Genomic DNA, 22,711 nt, shown 5'->3' with positions numbered 1-22,711 from the left:
TGAAAAATAATGACGGTTTACTTGATAAACAAATGTCCGCCAATGCTTCGTTTCAGAGATACGAGATCTTGAATTTATTCTTGCAAACTGACGATTTATTTATTGCTCTAAAACCGGTTGAGATATACAAATGAAATTTGGCAGGTTTTAAGAGGCATTTATTGCGCATTTTTTGGCATACAATTAAGAATTTTATATTCACCATTGGCGTGCATATGGGTATAAACATTTTAGATATATCCCGTATGAACGCCAATGGTGAATATAAAATTCTTAATTGTATGTAAAAAATGCGCAATAACTACGTCTTAAAAGCTACCAAATTTCATTTACATAAAAGCTTGTCAGCTTGTAAGAAAAACTTCAACGTCCCGTATCTCGAAAACGAAGCGTTTGCGGACATATGTTTATCAAGAAAACTGTCAGTATTTTCTCATGCAGAATTACCCCTTAAAGTTTGTCGCACTTATTTAGAAACACCATGTATTGATGAAGAACATGGCTAGTTGGTAAAGTACCTAACTTTTTTATTATCCAACATAAGCAAATCAATCAAATAAGAAAATGTTACGAAAGCTTAAGGCTACAATAGTGTTAATTTCAATATTTTATATAGGCTAGAATATTCCACAGGGCGTTCCGAACTTTAAGGAAAAATCACAGTATGATTGTTACACCCGGTATAAAATGACATTTACCTGTCTAGCAACAATATTATTACACTGATATTCTTAAATAATAAGGCTACAACATATCAAAAAAATCACTCAAATCAGACAACTAGTTTAGGAGATTCGAGATATCAAACATGTCCCATTTTTAAGGTGTTCCTTTAATTTTGCCGGTGTGTGTATCACTCGGATCAAAATCAGGGATATATTGTTTGAAAGATTATTTCATTAATAGAGATTTTGACCAATAGAAACCTACTAAAATACAAGTTGCAGTGATATATTTTATTTTGATCATTTTCCGTCGTCAAGTAGCGTGACAGACGTCTTTCGTCGCTACGCAAAAATAAACAGCATCAGTGACATCAATGACAATTCATGTTTTACAACATGTCAAAGAGAACACCATGAGTAGGTTTAGTAAATATTCAGGCGAAGAAATCAATAAAATATTAGTTAAAATGATTTAAAAATACAGTTTTATTCATGAAATAATCTTACCGAATTACACTGAGCTCTTAAAAATTACGGATTCCCTCCCCTTCGTGACGGGAAATTAAAACTGTCAAATTGTCACTCGGAATAAAAATCGGTAATTTTGGTGCTCTTGTGTAATTACAAGTGATAATTTAATATGCTTTAATATGAATATACATAACAATTTATTTCCCCTTCTTATGTGTAACATTGTAAAATTAATGCATCAAGCAAATTAACTTTTTTTTACTGCTACACAAAAAGGGTATTTGACAATTAAAAATTCAACAATGTTTTAATAATGGGTATGACCTCATCATGCATTAATATCTTCTCTCATACGACTAGGCATAGATCTATTTAAGCTCGCTATTGTTTCTTGTGGGTTATCAAGCCACTCTTCTTCCACTGTGACAATAAGCTCTAAAAAAATTCTTTGTTTTAGCTCATCCCATAAATGTTCTATTGGATTGAGGTCTGAACTGCACTCTGTCCATTCCATCACCCGAAAACCGACTTCGGTAATGTAATCTTGCATAATTCTTGAGGTATGCGTCCTTGCATTGTCCTGTATAAAAATAAATTCGTTTCCAATGTAGTCGACGTAAAGTGCTAAAACTCCTCGATGTATCTAGCATCCGTTAAACCTCTTCGGCCGTGAAGACGATTAAGCAGACAGCGCACTGAATCGGCATAGAGATCGGCTCGGCTAAAGGCGGAGATAGATATCCGCGCCACGAACTATCCGCGCCGTGTGAGCGCCGCGCGTTCGTGGCGCGGTTAATGTTTGTTAAAATTTTTCATTTTGACGAACCTTCCGCAATCCAGAGGAAACTTACGAACCTTTAGTAATTGTAGATAATTATGTATTAAATGTGGGTGCCTACATTGGATCCGTTTTTCTCCGATCAGATCAGATCCGATATCGGCCGACGTCGGGAGTAGCTTCTCCTATTCTCATCGAGAAGTGTTTGGTTTCATTCCGATTGGTTGCAAGTTGAGTTGCAAGTTGGTTGCAAGTTTGTTGCAAGTTGGTTGTAAGTTAATTGCAAGTTGGGGGTTGCAAGCTAACATGTTTAAATATATTCAATGTCATCATCTCCTTAACACATCTTCATCGGAACTCATTGTCGGTGGTCGGAAGTTAACGGAACCAATGTAGGCACCCTCGCCGGAAAATCGGTCTATATCGGATCTGATCTGATCGGAGAAATAAGGATCCAATATAGGTGCCGCCTATCGGATCGGATTGGATCTGATCTGATCGGAGAAAAACGGATCCAATGTAGGTGCGGCCTAAGACCAAATGTTTACCTTGTCAAAATCGTAAAAATTCTCGAATTTTAAGGGATTGTTTCAGTCCTGAAAATTTTAGGGACCACCTTTTCGCTTTCCGGTGACACAATTATAATATATCTGCTTGTTCCAACTGCGTTGCTTCACCAGAAACAAAGTTAAATTTTTAATTTATGAATGTTTTTCTTATATTGATAACGATTTCCAAAGTGAAAGTCGAAACGTCAAGTAAGCTTGATTTCAAACTCGAATTGTGGCTTATGCCCAAATAAAATAGTAAATCTAATTTTGTATTTCTCACGCCGATAAGAAGACAACAATGAAATGACCTTTTTTACATTGGTCCGCATGTATATTTTCTATTTCAGCTTCTATTTCCCTTCAGATATCGGCTTTAAGTTGTTTTTTTAAATGGTCCTTTGTTGAGGATCCCACAACACGGTAAACATCAATAAGTTTGATATTTCCTTCCGACCACTCCATTACTAACAAATATTCAACTTAGGCGCCCCAAAACCAACAAACCCGTCCAAATACGTATTGCGAACCATCAAAGCATTTGTTGAAAAGCCGTCAGAAGTTAGATCGTGGTGCGCCGTGTGCGAGCCGTTTGTGTGCCACTTGAAAACACGTACTAATCTAACAAACATGCTGCGCGCGAGAGGCTCTCACACTGAGCGGAGCGCATATGTATACCCGCCTTATGAGCAATCGGCAGATTTTGCGATACATGGGAATAAATGAGCCACCGCGCACCGCCTAAGAACGTTCGACTGTCGAACGTTCTTAGGCGGTCTGCGGTGGCTTATTTATTTCCATGTATAGCAAAATCTGTCGATTACTCTTAGCCGAGCCGATCGCTCTATGCCGATTCAGTGCGCGGCCTGCTTTACCCATACGATTGAAAAGGTCGGTTCGTGCCCCCACAGAAATTGGACACCAGATCATGCAGGAACCACATAAGGACTACGCTCTTCAATGCAGCATTCTGCAAATCTCTCTCCTCGTCTTTGGTACACTTTCCTTCTTTGGTCGCTACCATAGAGACATACTCTGGTCTCAACTGAGAACAGAACAGATCCTCATTGTTCCAACATCCAGTTCAGTTGATCCCGTGCAAAACGCAGGCGTGCTTGACAGTGAGCTACAGTAAGTTTTTGACCAATTGCAGATACTCGAGGAGTCAGATTATTCTCTCTCAGTGTTCGTCTTACTGTCCACTGACTAATAATTACTCTTCTTACTTCATGGAGCTGTTGTTGCGCTTGAACGGCATTTAAGTGTCGATTTTTTTTACAAAAAATTTCTTATTATCGTTATAAACATCGAATAAACACTTTTCTATCGGTTGCTACGCATATAAATACGAAGCAATCCAAGACAAATTTATGCTCATATTAAAGCCTATTAAATTATCAGTAGTGATACTCCGAGGACATTGATAATTGTGCGAAAAAATTTAATAACAGATTTCAAAAGCTTGTTGCTTGGAAACAGAGCGACGCTGTAGGCGGAGGTCTGTTGCCAATATGCAACAAGCTTGAAAAAATTGTTATTACATTTTTGAGGATTTATCAATGTTCAAGGGTTATTCGGAAGAAAATTTTTTGCTTTTTTGGAAATAAATAAAAACACAAAATTATTTATTTAAAGGTACAATTCTGGACGTCGGAGGCAAACTACACTATGTCATTTCGAGCAAGTGTGTTTAGAGTGTGTTTGCAAAGTTTAGAGCACTTAGGATGTTAATCTGGTATTATCCCATTAGTTGAAAGACAATATGAATATGACTATATTTTAATGATAATATATAACCAATTTTTATAATTCAACTAATAAAATAAGTGGATTAAAGAAACTTATTCAAAAAAACACCATATCGACATCATAGTGTAGTTTACCTCCACACGTTTACCTCCGAGGTCCAGAATTAGTAAATGAACAATTCGAAAAAGTAAACGAAGACCTAGAGGTGTTAGTTTCAATAGAAGACCTAGAGGTGTTAGTTTCAATAACTGACGACGATGTATTTTCACGCATGCTGTTAATAATTAGGTTGTGATGTTTTTGGTCAATATTTAAGTAAGGTTTTATGGAGTTAGCATTGTTGTGGCATGCAATCTGTATGATCTGCTGCTTTTTAACCCCATTTTTGCAGATTGAGTGAGATAATTTCGATCTGTTTGAGTGATTTGTAATTTTTCTCTCTTGAGTATTTAAGCCAATTGCTTGTGCAGATGATTTTGTCCAGTTTTGAATTGTATTTTCCCTATAGGCCAGTGATCGTTTTCCGATTACCAGTGACATGACGATGGTAGAATTTTCGTTGCAGCCCTTCAGGAGTTTTTGCATCGCACAAATCGATCATTTTGGTTACTTCTGTCAACCTTAATGCTTGTTGAAATACAACACTTTTAAACGGCTCAATTATAACATTCATTTCCTTAAAATACGTTCCCTGTAAAAGCTTACTTGTTACATTTCACATAGTTTTGACCGTAGCTTCTTTAAACTGCGTACCATCTTTTCTTCTCATATTCACGGCCCAATCTTTTAAAATTGACGCCAATTCTTCTACCGTTCGGCTAATTCATAATTTGTAAAACTGCAAAATTCCATAAAAGCTTTCCAAACAAATTTCTTACTGTACACAGTATTTCTGGGTGTACTTGACTCGATAATTTCGTTTATCTTCTCATCATTATCGCAACCAAATCATGACATGTTGAATTTATATTAATTTATGTGAAACGTCAAAACTGACATTCATGGGTATCTGTAGCAACGAAGTGAAAACAGCCCATGGGATCTGTTATCAGTGTAATGTTTTTTTTTTGTGAATTTGATGGCCTTGGCCGAGCCAATTAGCCAGACATTTTGTTATTTTAAAAACAAACAAATTTGATTTTTCAATCAAATGTAATGTTGTTGTAATTGGTTATTTTTATTCACATGACCTTAAATACACTGATGAGCGTGCTAATAACCGGCAAAATAACGCAAAAGATGGAAAATACATTATATTGCGAAACAAAAAGAGATGAAACTAGTGGAGGTGGAAATTTTCGTTATTAACGTAAAAATTAACATTACATTACATAGTTTCCCACCTTTAGACGTATCAGAAGAGTATGACAACTGTCATTGTGACAGTAGAATTTTATAAAATACTCCTGCCACAGACGTCTAAAGGTGGGAAACTATGTAATGTAATATTAATTTATACGTTTATAACGATAATTTCCACCTCCACTAGTTTCATCTCTTTTTGTTTCGTAATGTATTATGTTTTCCATCTTTAGCGTTATTTTGCCGGTTATTAGCGTGCTCATCACTGTATATAAATTTCATTGGATTAATTTCTAAGTAAGCAAAAAATTTTCTTCCAAATATGTAGTATAATATCCTTTTTTTGATGCAAGTAATTAGTTTCAGAAATAAATATAGTTCAAGTCAAAAGTTTAAAGTATGGCGATTTCTATGCACGCAAGTTTAGTTCATACTATAAATTTTGATAAATGTAAGCAAAAAACACCATAAACTGATAAAATCTTTTGTAGTCCACAGTGCGTGAATTTCAATAAGAATAACATGAAATCCCCTTACCGATATCAGCAATCATCGCCTCGTAACTCTTCCGTTGTTGCTGTTGCTGTTGTTGCTGCTGTTTCTTCAACAGCAAATTCTGTTGCTCGGCTTGTGCCAGGAACGTGGAGAAACTGTCTTTTCCTGCAGTAGATAGAGACGGCAGAATATTCTGCGAGAGAGAGCTGCTGCGACTAGATGGAGCTGTAGAAGGAACAGAAGTTACGGTAATGGTGAAAGGTTTTTGAGAGGGATTATGTGCGGTGCTTACGGGAGCTGAGGTAGGAGTTACGGTAACACTCGGAGCAACCGGTTGCTTTTTGGGTGGTTCGGGAGTGAATAGGGATTGTTCCTTGGCGGCCGAAAGGCCCAGGACGATTTCGTCGAGTTTTTTGCGTTTCTTTTCCTTGCCGATCACTGGTTCTGGTTCAGGCTGGAACAACCAATAGACATTTTATATGCGATTCAAAAACGTATCAGATAGGTTAGTTTACATTTTAAAGAACTAGCCCAGTAAATGACCGTTTTGGAGTGTAATTTTCATGGTCAACTTCGAATTGCATGAAAACTTGGATTTAGGCTCTACTTACCCTCCACTTCAAAGTTGAACTTGTGCCATTGGTTGCTTTTAGTTGGGGGGTGACAGTCACCTCTTCTCGGTGGTGAAAAAACGCATGTTTACAGTAAGTCCCGAAATGTATAGACTGACTATAGTTTATTTTTTAACCAAGAGGAGTAAACTAAAAAGACAGATTCACACCCAAGAAAGTCACTAGAAAAGTCACCAAAATTTTTTGTTGATCGTCTTCTTCTTTTTTGTTGATCATGTCGACCCTCAAGGGTAATCCATCAATATTATATTATATTAATACGTCGCTAAAGAGTTCTAAAAACAATTGCTTTTTATATAAAAGTAGACTAAAAATCTGAAAATTAAAGGAATAATACAGAAAACACAAAAAATCGCCTTAATTAACCTATGAAATGCCAAAGGTGTCAAAATTTGATAAATGTCATTAGTGTCAAAGTTTTATAACAGTGGAGTAAACTTGCCTGCGGTTGGACCAATTACAACAAGTATTACAGCGCGGTAAATTTGAATCACTCCTCTTGATTTAAAAACAAACCATAATTACATATAAGCAACTTTCGATATACATATAGAGTTTTTTAAGTGTCAATACTTTCCGAGTTATTTGCGGTTGAAAATGTTTATTTTTCGTAAAAAAAACACGTTTTCAGGCGGTTTTTCGCAAATAACTCAAAAGTAAATATCGAAAAATATCATTCTTATCAAAAATGTAGCTTATAAAAAAACGAAAAAAAAAATGGTGTATAAATGAAGTCTATTAACCCAGTAAAATCGAAGTTGAAGCTCATGAAAAATATGTTCCTATTGTCAAATTCAAAATCGAAAATTTCAACGTGAAATAACCAAAAAATTAAGCAATTTTCGGAAATTAAGTGTTTAAAAAAGCATTATTTTTATTTTTTTTTTATAAAATGTTCTAGCATTAGAACTAAATAGGAAAAGCCATAAAGCACTAAAATCTGCCTTACCTCCGAAAAAAAACGACCAAACGGATCTTAATAATTCTCTTTGAATTCGATTTGTGAATGCGCCAGGAAACTTTGTGGCCCATAGCCATGAGATAATATTTTGAAAAACTGCATTTGTGCATACAAAAATGGCTTCTTAAAGTGAATCTCAAACAGACAATAAAAAATTCAGAACTAGTCAATTATCAGAGGAAATGAGTTCAATTTTGTTACTCGGGGGTTTTTGGCGTCGCTGAAAACGAATATGACGTCGAAAGTGATCTCCAGAGTACCTGGTGCCCAGGGTACCTTCTGCTTACCTCGTCTTCTCGAATTTTCGGCAAATTCATTAAAAAATTATTACTTGAGAGTTTTTGGGTCGCTGAAAATGTGTTTTTTTTGTCGAAAAATAAACATTTTCAATCGCAAATAACTCGAAAAGTCCCGACTTTTAAAAAACTCTATAGAGCGAAAGTTGCTTACAATTAGTCAATTTCCGGACTTAATTTAAGCGTGCATTTTTTCACTCCCGAGAAGGGGTGACCGTCACCCCAAGTAAAAGCAACCAATGGCATAAGTTGAACTTTGAAGTGGAGGGTAAGTATAACCTAAATCCAAATTTTCATGCAATTCGGAGTTGACCCTGAAAATTACACGGTATCGCCGTATTTCGCGTTCCTTTACTGGGCTAAACATGAATGCCAGTACAGAGTGGGCCAAAGAAAACAGTTCATCTCGATATTTGGCAGTATTTATTAGATTTTAAGGAAATGAAGAAACAGGTCGATTTTTGATCTAAGAAGGACACATCTTTACGGTACATACACCTGCCATTTTTCAACCCCCTCCCTTCTCCCACCCATTATTTTTAAATAGGGAATAGGGGTCGTGTGCTAGCTCATTTGAAAGGTTATTCAATTCTCTATTCAGTAATGTTAATATTGACAATTATTATTTATACACAGGGTGTCCAAGAAAAATTATTTTGAATTAAATTAATTGATACAAAAAGAAGAATGTATGTAATTTATTTAACTCAAAATAGATGCTACTGCTGACAGAAAACATAAAAAATTGTTTATTTGACAAATAAACATTGTTTGTTGCTTAAATTCAATATTCAACCTACCAAGAGACAGATGGGTGGCAGCTTGAAATTAAGCGAAAAAGAATGTTTATTAATCAAGAAATATTTTTTTGTTCTGTGACAGCAGTAGAATGTATTTTGAATTAAATAAATTACATAAATTCTTCTTTTTGTGTCAAATAATTTAATTAAAATATTTTTTTCTTGGACACCCTGTATAAATAATTATGTTAATGTTGATATTACTAAATAGATAGTTGAATAACCTTTCAAATGAGCTAGCACACGACCCCTATTCCCTATTTAAAAATAAGGGGTGGGGAAGTGGAAGAGAGGGCGTTGACAAATGACAGATGTAAGTACCTTAAAAATGTGTCCCCCTTAGATCAAAAATCGGCCTGTTTCGTCATTTCCTTAAAATCTAATCCTCCTCCTCTATCTGTTCTCCTTCGTAAGGATGTAGTGGCGTCATGTAAGTCGTTTGACTATTTCTGTCCAGTTCTCTCCTGTGCGTGTTGTTTTGCTTCGGAGAATGAGTAACCAGTCATATCCTTTATTTGGCCCGACCATCGTAATGGAGATCTTCCTCTGGATCTTCTTCCCTCTACGTTGCCTTCAACTATCATTCGTTCCATGCCTTCTCTTCTTCTAGTTATATGTCCAAAATATCTCAGTATATTTTGGTTGATAGTTGTGCTGCTAAATATCGAGGTGGACTGTTTTCTTTGGCCCACTTTGTATATAGCAGTTGCACTGTCTATAATTTTTTTTACATCTTGTTTAGTTTGTATTATTTTGTATTAATTAGTAAGTATACTATTCAATGAGCATGTAATGATGGCTATTACTCACGATGATGAAGTTTGCGAAACGAGCCGTAGGCGAGTCTCGTAATTCATCAGAGTGAAGCCATTACATGCAAGTAGAATACTATACTTTTTCTACGACCTTTTTTTATTTTAATTAGTAAAGCAACATAATTATCAACTACTCGAGATTAAAATTATAATTTACAAAAATAAATTTTGTTTACCACTAGTACACGGCTGAATAATTGGTTGCTTACTATTAATTAGCAATGCTGTCTTAATTGTGTATTGTAAAAGACACAACAAGAAAGTCAATTCAAATTATTTTCATTTCCGAAAAATTATAAGTATTTTGTACCTACTGTCATTGTAATAAATAGGAAATGGCTATTACCGGTGCGTGGACGTATTTTTAAAAAGTTATAATGCACATTTATTTAACTATATATAATATAATAATAATACTAACTATCTATATTATGTTAAGAATATATAACACAAGATAACTTTATAAAACAGACACAATATAAGTTTTAAATTCCAATAAACACACCAAATACGCTAATGTCACTGTCATTGAAAATGGTAAACGTCAAAATTCATATTAGTAAACAAGGTATAAAAGTAAAAAAATATGTATACTTAGTCCAGAAAGCCACTGCGCATCCGCTAGGAAAAATATTCCGATTCGGATTTTTTGCACAATCTTACTCAAAAAGGACCCCTTATAACAAATTTGCATGTTGCCAGGACCAAAAGTGGGTCAAAAACTTTTTAAACGTTTTTTTTTTGTTTTTTTCCTAAAATTATTTTTTTTTGCATCGAACGAAGTTTTTTAGGTTTTTTGGATCATTCCAAACAGAAAAGGTCTTTAGTGGCATTTCTCTAAAGTTGATAGTTTTTGACATATAAGCGATTAAAAATTGAAAAATTGCGAAATCGGCCATTTTTAACCCTCATAAACTATGTGAAAAACTGAAAATTTTAATGTTGCCAAGGTAGGTAGATATTCTTTAAATATCGGTTGATGAAATCCCGAAGAGATTTTTGCAATACAATATTCAAAACTCCTTTGTTTTTTAATTGCTAATCAAGCGTGCGCGACACTATTTTCCACCGACAGTATGGTGCAAATGAAAGGAATAAATTCGTTATTTCGTAAACCGGCGACTTTAAGGAAAAAACCCGAAACAGATCAATTTCTATTTTTAAGTTATGATATTGTGGCATATGTATATGGTATACTAGTGACGTCATCCATCGGGGCGTGATGACGTAATCGATGATTTTTTTAAATAAGAATAGGGGTCGTGTGCTAGCTCATTTGAAAGGTTCTTCAATTCTTTATTCAGTAATATAAACATTTATATAATTATTTATACAGGGTGTCCTTCTACTTCTTTTTTATCAAATAATTTAATTTAATAAAAAATTTTTGGACACCCTGTATAAATAATTATGTAAATGTTTACATTACTGAATAGAGAATTGAAGAGCCTTTCAAATGAGCTACCACACGACCCCTATTCCCATTTAAACAAATCATCGATTACGTCATCACGCTCTGACGGATGACGTCACTAGTATACCATATATGCCACAACATCATAACTTAAAAATAAAAATTGACCTGTTTCGGGTTTTTTTCCAAAGTCGCCGGTTTACGAAATAACGAATTTATTCCTTTCATTTGCACCATACTGTATACAAATGCAACGGCGGAAAATAGTGTCGCGCACGCGTGATTAGAACTTAAAAAACAAAGAAGTTTTGAATACTGTATTGCAAAAAAACTCTTCGGGATTTCATCAATCGATGTTTAAAGAATATACCTACCTTTGGCAACATTCAAATTTTAAGTTTTTCATATAGTTTTTGAAGGTTAAAAATGGCCGATTTCGCAATTTTTCAATTTTTAATCGCTTATATGTCAAAAACTATCAACTTTAGAGAAAAGTTACTGAAGACCTTTTCTATTTGGAATGATCCAAAAACCCTAAAAAAAACGTTGTTCCATGCAAAAAAAATTTTAGGAAATAAACAAAAAAAAAACGTTTAAAAAATTTTTGATCCACTTTTGGTCCTGGCAACATGCAAATTTGTTAAAAGTAGTCCATTTTGAGTGAGATTGTGCAAAAAATCCGAATCAGAATATTTTTCCTATCGGATGCGCAGTGGGTTTCTGGACTAACTAACAACTAACGTATTGTTACAGTTAAAAATCCTTTAAAAAATTCTTCAAGTTAATTATTGATATACATTACAATAATTATTGTATCTAACAATAAAACACTGAAAACGTTTGTTTTCTATACTTCCACAAAATTTATTATAACTAAGTGACTACAGCTGTTTCGGCAGAGTGCCTTTCTCAAGTGATATAGTTTACAATGTGTTTGCCTTTTTAAGTCTTCAACTGAAGAGGTTGAGGAGTGGGGAGCTGTTTGTCTCGAGTTGATCATTCAGAATTATATCTGTATTTTTCAGTTTATTAATTTCCATAGATTCTAAAAAAGATAGCTTAAGGCCTTTATTTTGAATATGCAGAATTTGAAACTCTTCATTGAAAGAATGATTATGATTATGATCTAGAAGGTGAAGTGCGTATGTAGAAGTGTCTGTTTTTCTATTGTTGAATGCCCTTTTGTGTTCTGCTATCCGTTTGTCAAAAGTTCTGCCAGTTTGACCGATGTACGTTTTCGGACAGTCACCACAAGTTAGTTTGTACACACCACTCTGTAGTTGCTTTCTCTTTCGGCTTTTATTGTTCTTAATATATTTGCTTAAGTTGTTGTTAGTTCTGAAAGCTGCTGTTATTCCTTTCTTTTTTATGTATCTGGCTATTTTTGTTGTTATCTTTCTTGCCAGTATATGTGAGAGAGCAGAAGGTACTGGGTTCTTTCTGTGGTGGTGGATACACTAATTTCAGGGCTTTCTTATGGAGTTTTTGGTTTAAAATTTTGTTAACTGTGTGTTCGTTATAGCCGTTGTTTACTGCTATTTGTTTAATGATGTTTAGTTCTATCTGGAAGTTATTTTTTGTCATGGGAATTTCTGTCAGTCTATGTATCATGCTATGGTAGGCTGCTAATTTGTGTTGTGTAGGATGGGATGATGAATTGTGTATAGTTGTGTCAGTATGGGTAGGTTTATGATATACGGAGAACTCATGTTTGTTGTGTATTCTGGAAATCGTTACATCTAGAAAGTTTATGGAGTTGTTCTGTTCTGTTTCTATTGTAAACTCAATATTATTATGAAGTGAATTAATATATATAGAAATTGGTCAAGCTGTCTGTTAGTTCCTGTAAAGCATACTAGTATATCATCCACGTATCTCCACCAATATAAGAACTGTTTAAATACGGCATGTTTAGAAATTGTTGTTTCAAGTTGGTTCATAAATATATCTGATAGCAATGGGCTTAGAGGATTACCCATAATAAGTCCTGCACTGTTGTTTGTGTATATTTGATTATTGAATTCAAAATAGTCTTGATTTATGCAAATTTCAAGAAGGTGTAAAATTTCAGATGCAATGATCGGATTTGTACTATTATGGTCTAAAAGATTCTTAACTAAAACAAAAGTTTCTGTAGGAGGAACACTAGGAAAAAGATTGTTTACGTCAAATGAAATTAGTCTGGAGTTGTTGGGCAATTGAAAATGTTGTATTTTATTAACTAGTTCTAGTGTATTTTTTACGGTGAATTTAGGTGAAAGTTTAGTGTATTCTGTAATAAGTATCTGACAGTTTTTTTGAAAGTTTATATGACGGAGATGTATAAAAAGAAACTACAGGTCTTATTGGGTGGTCAGGTTTGTGTAGTTTAATAAAAGAGTATAATTTAGGAGGTTGTGGGTTCATAATGTTAAGGTATTTCTGTTCTGTTGGATTTAGTATTGATTTTGAATTTTCAATGGCTAGTTTAATTTGTTTTCGGTATTTTTCTGTGGGGTCTTTGTTTAGTTTTGTACTGTTTTGGTTAGTTAAAAATTCTATTGTTTTGTTATTATAGTCTCGTTTGTCAATAGCAATAGTAGTGTTACCTTTGTCTGCTTTTGTAAATATTATGTCATGTTTTATTGATTTATTTTTAATTGAAACGGCTATTTGGTTTTCTTTGAAACAGCAATTATTAGTTTCACTACATACATCGGTAATAGATTTTGCAATGATGCTTTTTTCTATGTTTTTGGCAGTTTTGTTTAACGCTACTTCACATTCTACACCTAAATATTCTAAATTTTTTTGATTATTATGTTGAGGCAAGTTGTGTTTGAATCCTTTCTCTAAAAGTTCTATTTCACTATTATTGAATTTAGTATCTGTTAAGTTTATAAATCTATTGAAAAAACTATGATTTCAAAAATTTTTTGTATGAGTATTGAGTTTTTTACTATTTCAAATTAGATTATTTAGTTTTTTACATTGTGTATTAAATTTTTTGTCTATTATATTATCTACTTCAGTTCTTACTTTAGAATCTAGGATGTCAAATTCTATATTATCTAATCTATAATGTAATTCTGAATGACATACCTTAAGATACACAGCTATAATATCTCGTTTTCTGTATTGGGTGCTCCTATCCCGTTTCAGCCATCTGCTATGGCAGCGGCACTGCGGTTGTTGGTTTTTAACTTTATGTATTTCGGGAACACGTTGTTTTTCACGCACATGTTTAGAAACCAGATATTTTGTGTTGTTACTCTACGCTTTAAAAGCAATCTTGAAAACAATATGGTCAATACCCTGTATTGGCTTCCTGTAAATAATTGATGGATTCGACCGTTACTTGATGGAAGTTCATTTTATCTAACAATAAAACACTGAAAACATTTGTTTTCTATACTTCCACAAAATTTATTATAACCAAGTGACTACAGCTGTTTCAGCAGAGTGCCTTTCTCAAGTGATATAGTTTACAATGTGTTTGCCTTTTTAAGTCTTCAACTGAAGAGGTTGAGGAGTGGGGAGCTGTTTTTCTCGAGTTGGTCATTCAGAATTATATCAGTATTTTTCAGTTTATTAATTTCCATAGATTTTAAAAAAGATAGCTTAAGGCCTTTATTTTGAATATGCAGAATTTGAAACTCTTCATTGAAAGAATGATTATGATCTAGAAGGTGAAGTGCGTATGTAGAAGTGTCTGTTTTTCTATTGTTGAATGCCCTTTTGTGTTCTGCTATTCATTTGTCAAAAGTTCTGCCAGTTTGACCGATGTACGTTTTCGCACAGTCACCACAAGTTAGTTTGTACACACCACTCTGTAGTTGCTTTCTCTTTCGGCTCTACAAACTAACTTGTGGTGACTGTCCGAAAACGTACATCGGTCAAACTGGCAGAACTTTTGACAAACGGATAGCAGAACACAAAAGGGCATTCAACAATAGAAAAACAGACACTTCTACATACGCACTTAACCTTCTAGATCATAATCATTCTTTCAATGAAGAGTTTCAAATTCTGCATATTCAAAATAAAGGCCTTAAGCTATCTTTTTTAGAATCTATGGAAATTAATAAACTGAAAAATACAGATATAATTCTGAATGACCAACTCGAGACAAACAGCTCCCCACTCCTCAACCTCTTCAGTTGAAGACTTAAAAAGGCAAACACATTTTAAATATATATCACTTGAGAAAGGCACTCTGCCGAAACAGCTGTAGTCACTTAGTTATAATAAATTTTGTGGAAGTATAGAAAACAAACGTTTTCAGTGTTTTATTGTTAGATAAAATGAACTTCCATCAAGTAAGGGTCGAATCCATCAATTATTTACAGGAAGCTAATACAGGGCTATTGACCATATTGTTTTCAAGATTGCTTTTAAAGCGTAGAGTAACAACACAAAATATCTGGTTTCTAAACATGTGCGTGAAAAACAACGTGTTCCCGAAATACATAAAAGTTAAAAACCAACATCCGCAGTGCCGCTGCCATAGCAGGTATCCACCAGGGTCAAACCAGATGGCTGAAACGGGATAGGAGCACCCAATACAGAAAACGAGATATTATAGCTGTGTATCTTAAGGTATGTCATTCAGAATTACATTAGAGATTAGATAATATAGAATTTGACATCCTAGATTCTAAAGTAAGAACTGAAGTAGACAATATAATAGACAAAAAATTTAATACACAATGTAAAAAACTAAATAATCTAATTTGCAATAGTAAAAAACTCAATACTCATACAAAAATTTTTTCAAATCATAGTTTTTTCAATAGATTTATAAACTTAACAGATACTAAATTCAATAATAGTGAAATAGAACTTTTAGAGAAAGGATTCAAACACAACTTGCCTCAACATAATAATCAAAAAAATTTAGAATATTTAGGTGTAGAATGTGAAGTAGCGTTAAACAAAACTGCCAAAAACATAGAAAAAAGCATCATTGCAAAATCTATTACCGATGTATGTAGTGAAACTAATAATTGCTGTTTCAAAGAAAACCAAATAGCCGTTTCAATTAAAAATAAATCAATAAAACACTACTATTGCTATTGACAGACGAGACTATAATAACAAAACAATAGAATTTTTAACTAACCAAAACAGTACAAAACTAAACAAAGACCCCACAGAAAAAAAACCGAAAACAAATTAAACTAGCCATTGAAAATTCAAAATCAATACTAAATCCAACAGAACAGAAATACCTTAACATTATGAACCCACAACCTCCTAAATTATACTCTTTTATTAAACTACACAAACCTGACCACCCAATAAGACCTGTATTTCTTTTTATACAGCTCCGTCATATAAACTTTCAAAAAAACTGTCAGATATTATTACAGAATACACTAAATTTTCACCTAAATTCACCGTAAAAAATACACTAGAACTAGTTAATAAAATACAACATTTTCAATTGCCCAACAACTCCAGACTAATTTCATTTGACGTAAACAATCTTTTTCCTAGTGTTCCTCCTACAGAAACTTTTGTTTTAGTTAAGAATCTTTTAGACCATAATAGTACAAATCCAATCATTGCATCTGAAATTTTACACCTTCTTGAAATTTGCATAAATCAAGACTATTTTGAATTTAATAATCAAATATACACAAACAACAGTGCAGGACTTATTATGGGTAATCCTCTAAGCCCATTGCTATCAGATATATTTATGAACCAACTTGAAACAACAATTTCTAAACATCCCGTATTTAAACAGTTCTTATATTGGTGGAGATACGTGGATGATATACTAATATGCTTTACAGGAACTAACAGACAACTTGACCAATTTCTATCATATATTAATTCACTTCATAATAATATTGAGTTTACAATAGAAACAGAACAGAATAACTCCATAAACTTTCTAGATGTAACGATTTCCAGAATACACAACAAACATGAGTTCTCCGTATATCATAAACCTACCCATACTGACACAACTATACACAATTCATCATCCCATCCTACACAACACAAATTAGCAGCCTACCTTAGCATGATACATAGACTGACAGAAATTCCCATGACAAAAAATAACTTCCAGATAGAACTAAACATCATTAAACAAATAGCAGTAAACAACGGCTATAACGAACAAACAGTTAACAAAATTTTAAACCAAAAACTCCATAAGAAAGCCCTGAAATTAGTGTATCCACCACCACAGAAAGAACCCAGTACCTTCTGCTCTCTCACATATACTGGCAAGAAAGATAACAACAAAAATAGCCAGATACATAAAAAAGAAAGGAATAACACCAGCTTTCAAAACTAACAACAACTTAAGCAAATATATTAAGAACAATAAAAGCCGAAAGAGAAAGCAACTACAGTGTGGTGTGTACAAACTAACTTGTGGTGACTGTCCGAAAACGTACATCGGTCAAACTGGCAGAACTTTTGACAAACGGATAGCAGAACACAAAAGGGCATTCAACAATAGAAAAACAGACACTTCTACATACGCACTTCACCTTCTAGATCATAATCATTCTTTCAATGAAGAGTTTCAAATTCTGCATATTCAAAATAAAGGCCTTAAACTATCTTTTTTAGAATCTATGGAAATTAATAAACTGAAAAATACAGATATAATTCTGAATGACCAACTCTAGACAAACAGCTCCCCACTCCTCAACCTCTTCAGTTGAAGACTTAAAAAGGCAAACACATTGTAAACTATATCACTTGAGAAAGGCACTCTGCCGAAACAGCTGTAGTCACTTAGTTATAATAAATTTTGTGGAAGTATAGAAAACAAACGTTTTCAGTGTTTTATTGTTAGATAAAATGAAGTTCCATCAAGTAACGGTCGAATCCATCAATAACTATTGTGTTAAATAAACAAATTTAAGTAAGTAATTTTATTTGCAGTTTATATACGACTAAAAGTGACATTCGCCAGTTAAACCTAACTTCAGCCTGTGAGTAATGACCCGTGAGTAACTTCAGCCCGTGAGTAATGAACTATTACTCACGAGTAAAGTAATGGGTGTTATTTTCTATTCAAAAATAGCGAATAATGAGCAAATTATTAAACGGTCATAGAAAAACTTGTTTTTCAATATGAACTACTTACACAATTTTTTCTTTTCATCAACTTAGACAATGTATCGTCCAATTTATTTCCAGCTTTCGATTGTGATGCCAACGCCGATGATTTTTTGACGGAGAAATCTTGTACTTCATTTTGCATATCCAGCGAAGGAGACGACTTTTCAACAGGTTTAGGAATGCTGAAAAAAAATTTATAACTTGTGGTATATGTGTATAACATAAGCGTCTTGACAAAAGTATATACATGAAAAGCACAATTTAGTATCGGAGAGGAAATGCAATAGAGCGAGAATTACTAATATGTACAAGTTTCATAATTCGACATGAACATTTATTCCTATGAAAGAACTATAGTTTTTCACAATATTTTTTATTATACAGTAGAACCCCGTAAATCCGAACCCCGCAAATCCGAACTTTCGGCAAATCCGAACCAACGGAAAGTGAAAAAAATTTAAAAATTCAAGACACAAACTTAAAAACATGTTTATTATACAGAGTAAAGCCAGAAAATTGGACAATGTAGGATTACTAGGACTTTAACATTTAAAATTTCTTAAAAATAAATATTATACTTTAATATATAGGTTTATAAAGTGTTTATAAAGGTTAAACACAAACTTACTTTGGTTCGCTCGTAGTCAACTTGAGTCCAAAAATATTGTCCACACTCTTGCGAGAACGTTTGGCTACTCAAAATCACAATGAACGCTTTGAACTACTAGTTAAGGCTAACTTTCGGATAATCCGAACTTTTCGGAATCCGAACAGGCTGTCCCCCCAATTAATTCGGATTTTCGGGGTTCTACTGTATATTTATTGAAGCTCTATCCATAAAATCATGAATTAATGTAAAAAAACAGATCTCGCAGCTAAGAAACAAACATCAAAACCTTTCGAATTACAATGTGGAAAGTAGTTTTGTTATTCGTCTGTTGTTTTATTAATTGTAAATTCGAATATTAAGCATATAAAATTAAAATATAATACTTGCCTTGAACTCAAATCGATGGGCGTAAGAGTACTGCTCGTTCCTGGAATGACAGTGGTCTGTCCGATGGTTTTAGCCACAGGCGGATGGTACTGCAGATCGTACGGCATCTTCAACGTGGTCATACTGACCCTAGGCGCTTGCTGATGAGCTGGAGGTGGTTGTAGGTTAGTTTGCTGCTGTACCGGAGTCGACCTTCTAGATTCTTCCGAGTCCTCGTTATCCCACGTCATTCCATGTTTGGCAGGTAACGGATTCGTCATGTGACTACTGTTCAACAAAGCGTGCAATTTCGCCCTTTCTGTCTCGACGTCAATAGCTATATGTCTTTTACGTTTCTTGTTGGCAGCGAATCTGTCTGTAGCACTAACGGAGATAATTTCTGTGTCTCCGATGGACATTGGTGTAGAAGTTTCTCGTTTGGGAGGTTCGCTAGGCAATTCGTGGATTGGAATATCGAATTCGTTACCGATACCAGTGGCGTATGCCGAAAATGATTTAGTAACGGGCCATTCTTTTGTTTCTATGGCGTAAATAATGTGCTGCAACCTGACCTGAATCGCATATTCTTTAGGCCACTTAACAGCGTTGTTAAACAATTGTGCTACTGTTGTTTCACTAAAGTCTAACGCCCCCACTGCTGGTTTTTCTCTTAGTACAAATGTGTCCACTTGTGACAGCCTCGAAAGTGGTTGAATTACTTCCAGATCAGGAAACATAGCTTTTAGTTCTGCTGCTTGTTTTGAACATAAATCAGCTTCGGCTTCGGCCAATTTTTTAAGTGCCTCTTTATTTTCTTTCTTCTCTTCTTTCGGTTTTGAAAGATCTTCACCTTCAGGTTCATTTTCTGCTTTCTCCTTCTCACTTTCCGTTGACTCATTTACCTCTACTGCTTTTTTCTCTTCAGTGACTGTTTCGGTTTTCTCAAGAACTTCTTTCTGCTCTTCCTCTACCTCTGGTTTCACTTCTTTACTTTCCTCCTCGTTAACTTGTTCTTTCACTGCTTCTTTCTCGCATTTTTCACCCTTAACGATAGTCAAATTCACTTTACTGTCTTCTTCGGGTTTCTTTTCCGCCGGTTCTTTTTTAGGTACGACCTTTTCTATTTTAAGAGTTCCTTCCCCCTTTTCTAGTTTTACGAGTATTTCGTCTTTGTCAAATTTGAGAATGTCTTCGTGACTTTCTAATTTTATGGCTTCCTTATTGTCAGTATTGTCAGATCGGACCTTTTTGCGTAAAACTTCATGAAAAGAGAGATCAGGATCGTTCAGAAGGTAGTAGTCGGTTCTTCCTAAACCATGTCTAGAAAAAAGATTTATTAGAACAAATAGAAGTAAGTTTTTAATATGTTCAATTGATTGATCAATACATTCAATAGGATTTTTCCATAGGGTTGGTAAAAATATTTTGGTAAAAATAAATATAAAATAATCATATTGATAGTTACTCACTTGGCGACCCCCAACAAGAGATCCTTGTCGTGTTTGCCGGCAATCCACCATTCAGGCATATCAGCCGAAGTAATGCACACCCTCAATCTTTCGTCGAGTTTAGGATGGGTTAAAATTTCTTCTCTGATCCTCGACAACAGCTCCAGCCTTTCCAATGTCCTTCGTGCCTTTTCTTCTGAGATATGTTCGATGGTATTGTCATAGTTGCTGTCTTCTATGTTCATGCCTGTCTGCTTCTTGCACATCATAACGAAATGTTTGTAATATTCAGTAAGTTCTTCGTCTGATTTTTTTTCCAATTTCGCTAGTTGCTTGAATTTGATCCAATCGTAAGATTTCTTCTTTCTATATAAAAATAAAGAAATGTTTTATGCACCAAATATGAATCCAAAGTATGAAATATATGATACGCTGATTCTTAGTTGTTCTTATGAAAGATGAAAATAACATGCCTTGGGGGGGGGGGGGGGGGTCGAAATGGTGCATCTCTTTCGCACTCACCATTGTAGGCCGCCTAATATCCGCTTAGTTATAAAATAATGACAAAAATTTCTTCAGAATCTTGTAGGGGAGGGGTCTTAAAACTTTGATTTGGTCACTTTCTGACTTTCATGTTCATAATTTTTAACCGAGTTATTAAGCATTGGAAATGGTCATTTTCACATTTTTTAAATTTTAAATCACGTATAACTCGACAACAATCAATTTTAGAGAAAAACCGCAAGAAACCTTTTTTGCTTATATTGACCAAGTCTAAGGAATCTAAAAAAAATTGTCCAAAGTAAAACAATTGATTTTTTGAATTTGGTACCTCCTAGCTCCTGTGGATTTGTATACAGACCTCTTTTTGAGTAAGTTTGTGCAAAAAAATCGACTCAGAATAATTTACCTAGCGGGGAGACCATACAGCTTGGACTAGAAAAAATGGTAGTATCGTCTACATTTGTCAAAAACACCCATATTGCTAAGTTCTTTTTAGAAGCTGAACCTCTGTATCGACAAAATGTCTTCCAGATCACAAAATGAAAAGATCTATGAGGCTTAACGACCACTTTGAAATACACAGTCGAGCATAAAATTAGGGCCACCCCGTAATGTGCATTTATTTAATTTTTTTAACTAGTTTCGGCTGTAACATAGTTTACTAATGAATTGCTTGACAAAAAAAAATGTTTTTGATGTTTTGATAAGCGCTTGAGATAAAAAAGGGCCCCTTACCTTAAATTCTAAAAACCGTTATCAGTATAGTTTTTGTTTGTGTGGTTATAACGTCAATTGTAAATTGTTTATGTAGTGTTATTATTCACATCACAATTATTAAAAAACGACAAATAAAATTCTTAATAAATAATGCCGCCCTAAAATAATTCAGCCCTATAAAGCTGCTATTATGCCCAAAAATAAAGAAAACTAATAATCATTACAATAGTGGAAAATAGCTGTCAATCCTGACAAAACACAGGCCGTTATGTACCAAAAAAGAAGAGGCAGACCAAATGAGGTACTATCCCTATTTGATACCCAAATTGAATGGTCAAATCAAGCCAAATACCTAGGCGTAATGTTGGACAAAAGGCTGACCTTTACAGAACACGTAAAACAAACGGTCAACAAAGCTAAAGCCCTTAGGAGTCAACTGTCATCGCTAATAGGTCGAAAGAGTAAACTGAGATTTAAGACAAAGATTAGGATGGCAAATTGTATAATTTTGCCAACTCTAACATACGCCTCAGCCGCATGGGGGCACACGTGTAAAACCAATAAGAAAAAAATACAAACCATCCAAAACCACATGATCAGGGAAGCTCTGAATATACCTACATATGTCCCATTAAGATATGTATTTGGACATACGCAACAAAAGAAAGTCCTGAGAATGATAGACGAAAGAGCACATGAAATATTTAACAATATCAGACACCATCCTAGCAGATTATTAAGAGAATTGACTAACTACGACGAAAACCAAAGAACGGTACATAGACGGCCTAGACAGCAGTTAGCTGGATATAGAGGAAACCCTTAAGAATGAAAAATTGAGATAACCACAGAATATCGAAACACAAATGTCGCCCTTCAGGCACTAAGTACCCTTCAGGTAGGTCAAATGGACCATAGCCGCGGAATGTGAGCATCAAGGTCACGTACCGACAGACGTGGGCTTGATGGCCACACCTTTCGGGCGCTCAGCCGTCGAGGAGAACAAAATTTATTTTGCCAATTCGCCGGCTGAGTGACCGAGCACACACGGTCTGGACAGCAAGACACC

General features: G+C 34.4%; 1 protein-coding gene across 13 annotated transcripts in view; it reads right to left on the bottom strand.

The window, feature by feature from the left end:
- Positions 1–22,711, bottom strand: part of LOC114339291 (chromodomain-helicase-DNA-binding protein 7) — a 281,299-nt gene that overhangs the window by 41,265 nt on the left and 217,323 nt on the right. For all 13 annotated transcript variants that reach the window (XM_050658452.1, XM_050658455.1, XM_050658458.1 and 10 more), the window contains 4 exons: positions 20,443–20,787; positions 18,995–20,293; positions 18,023–18,179; positions 6,051–6,462 (listed from right to left, as the gene is read on the bottom strand). In XM_050658452.1, coding sequence (XP_050514409.1) covers positions 6,051–6,462; positions 18,023–18,179; positions 18,995–20,293; positions 20,443–20,787 — 2,213 coding nt within the window. The remainder of the gene's footprint in view (positions 1–6,050; positions 6,463–18,022; positions 18,180–18,994; positions 20,294–20,442; positions 20,788–22,711) is intronic.

The sequence above is a fragment of the Diabrotica virgifera genome, chromosome 8, assembly GCF_917563875.1.
Source record: "Diabrotica virgifera virgifera chromosome 8, PGI_DIABVI_V3a".
Taxonomy (NCBI): domain Eukaryota; kingdom Metazoa; phylum Arthropoda; class Insecta; order Coleoptera; family Chrysomelidae; genus Diabrotica; species Diabrotica virgifera.
The sequence above is the reverse complement of the archived record's forward strand: the minus strand, read 5'-3'. Positions and strand labels throughout refer to the sequence as shown.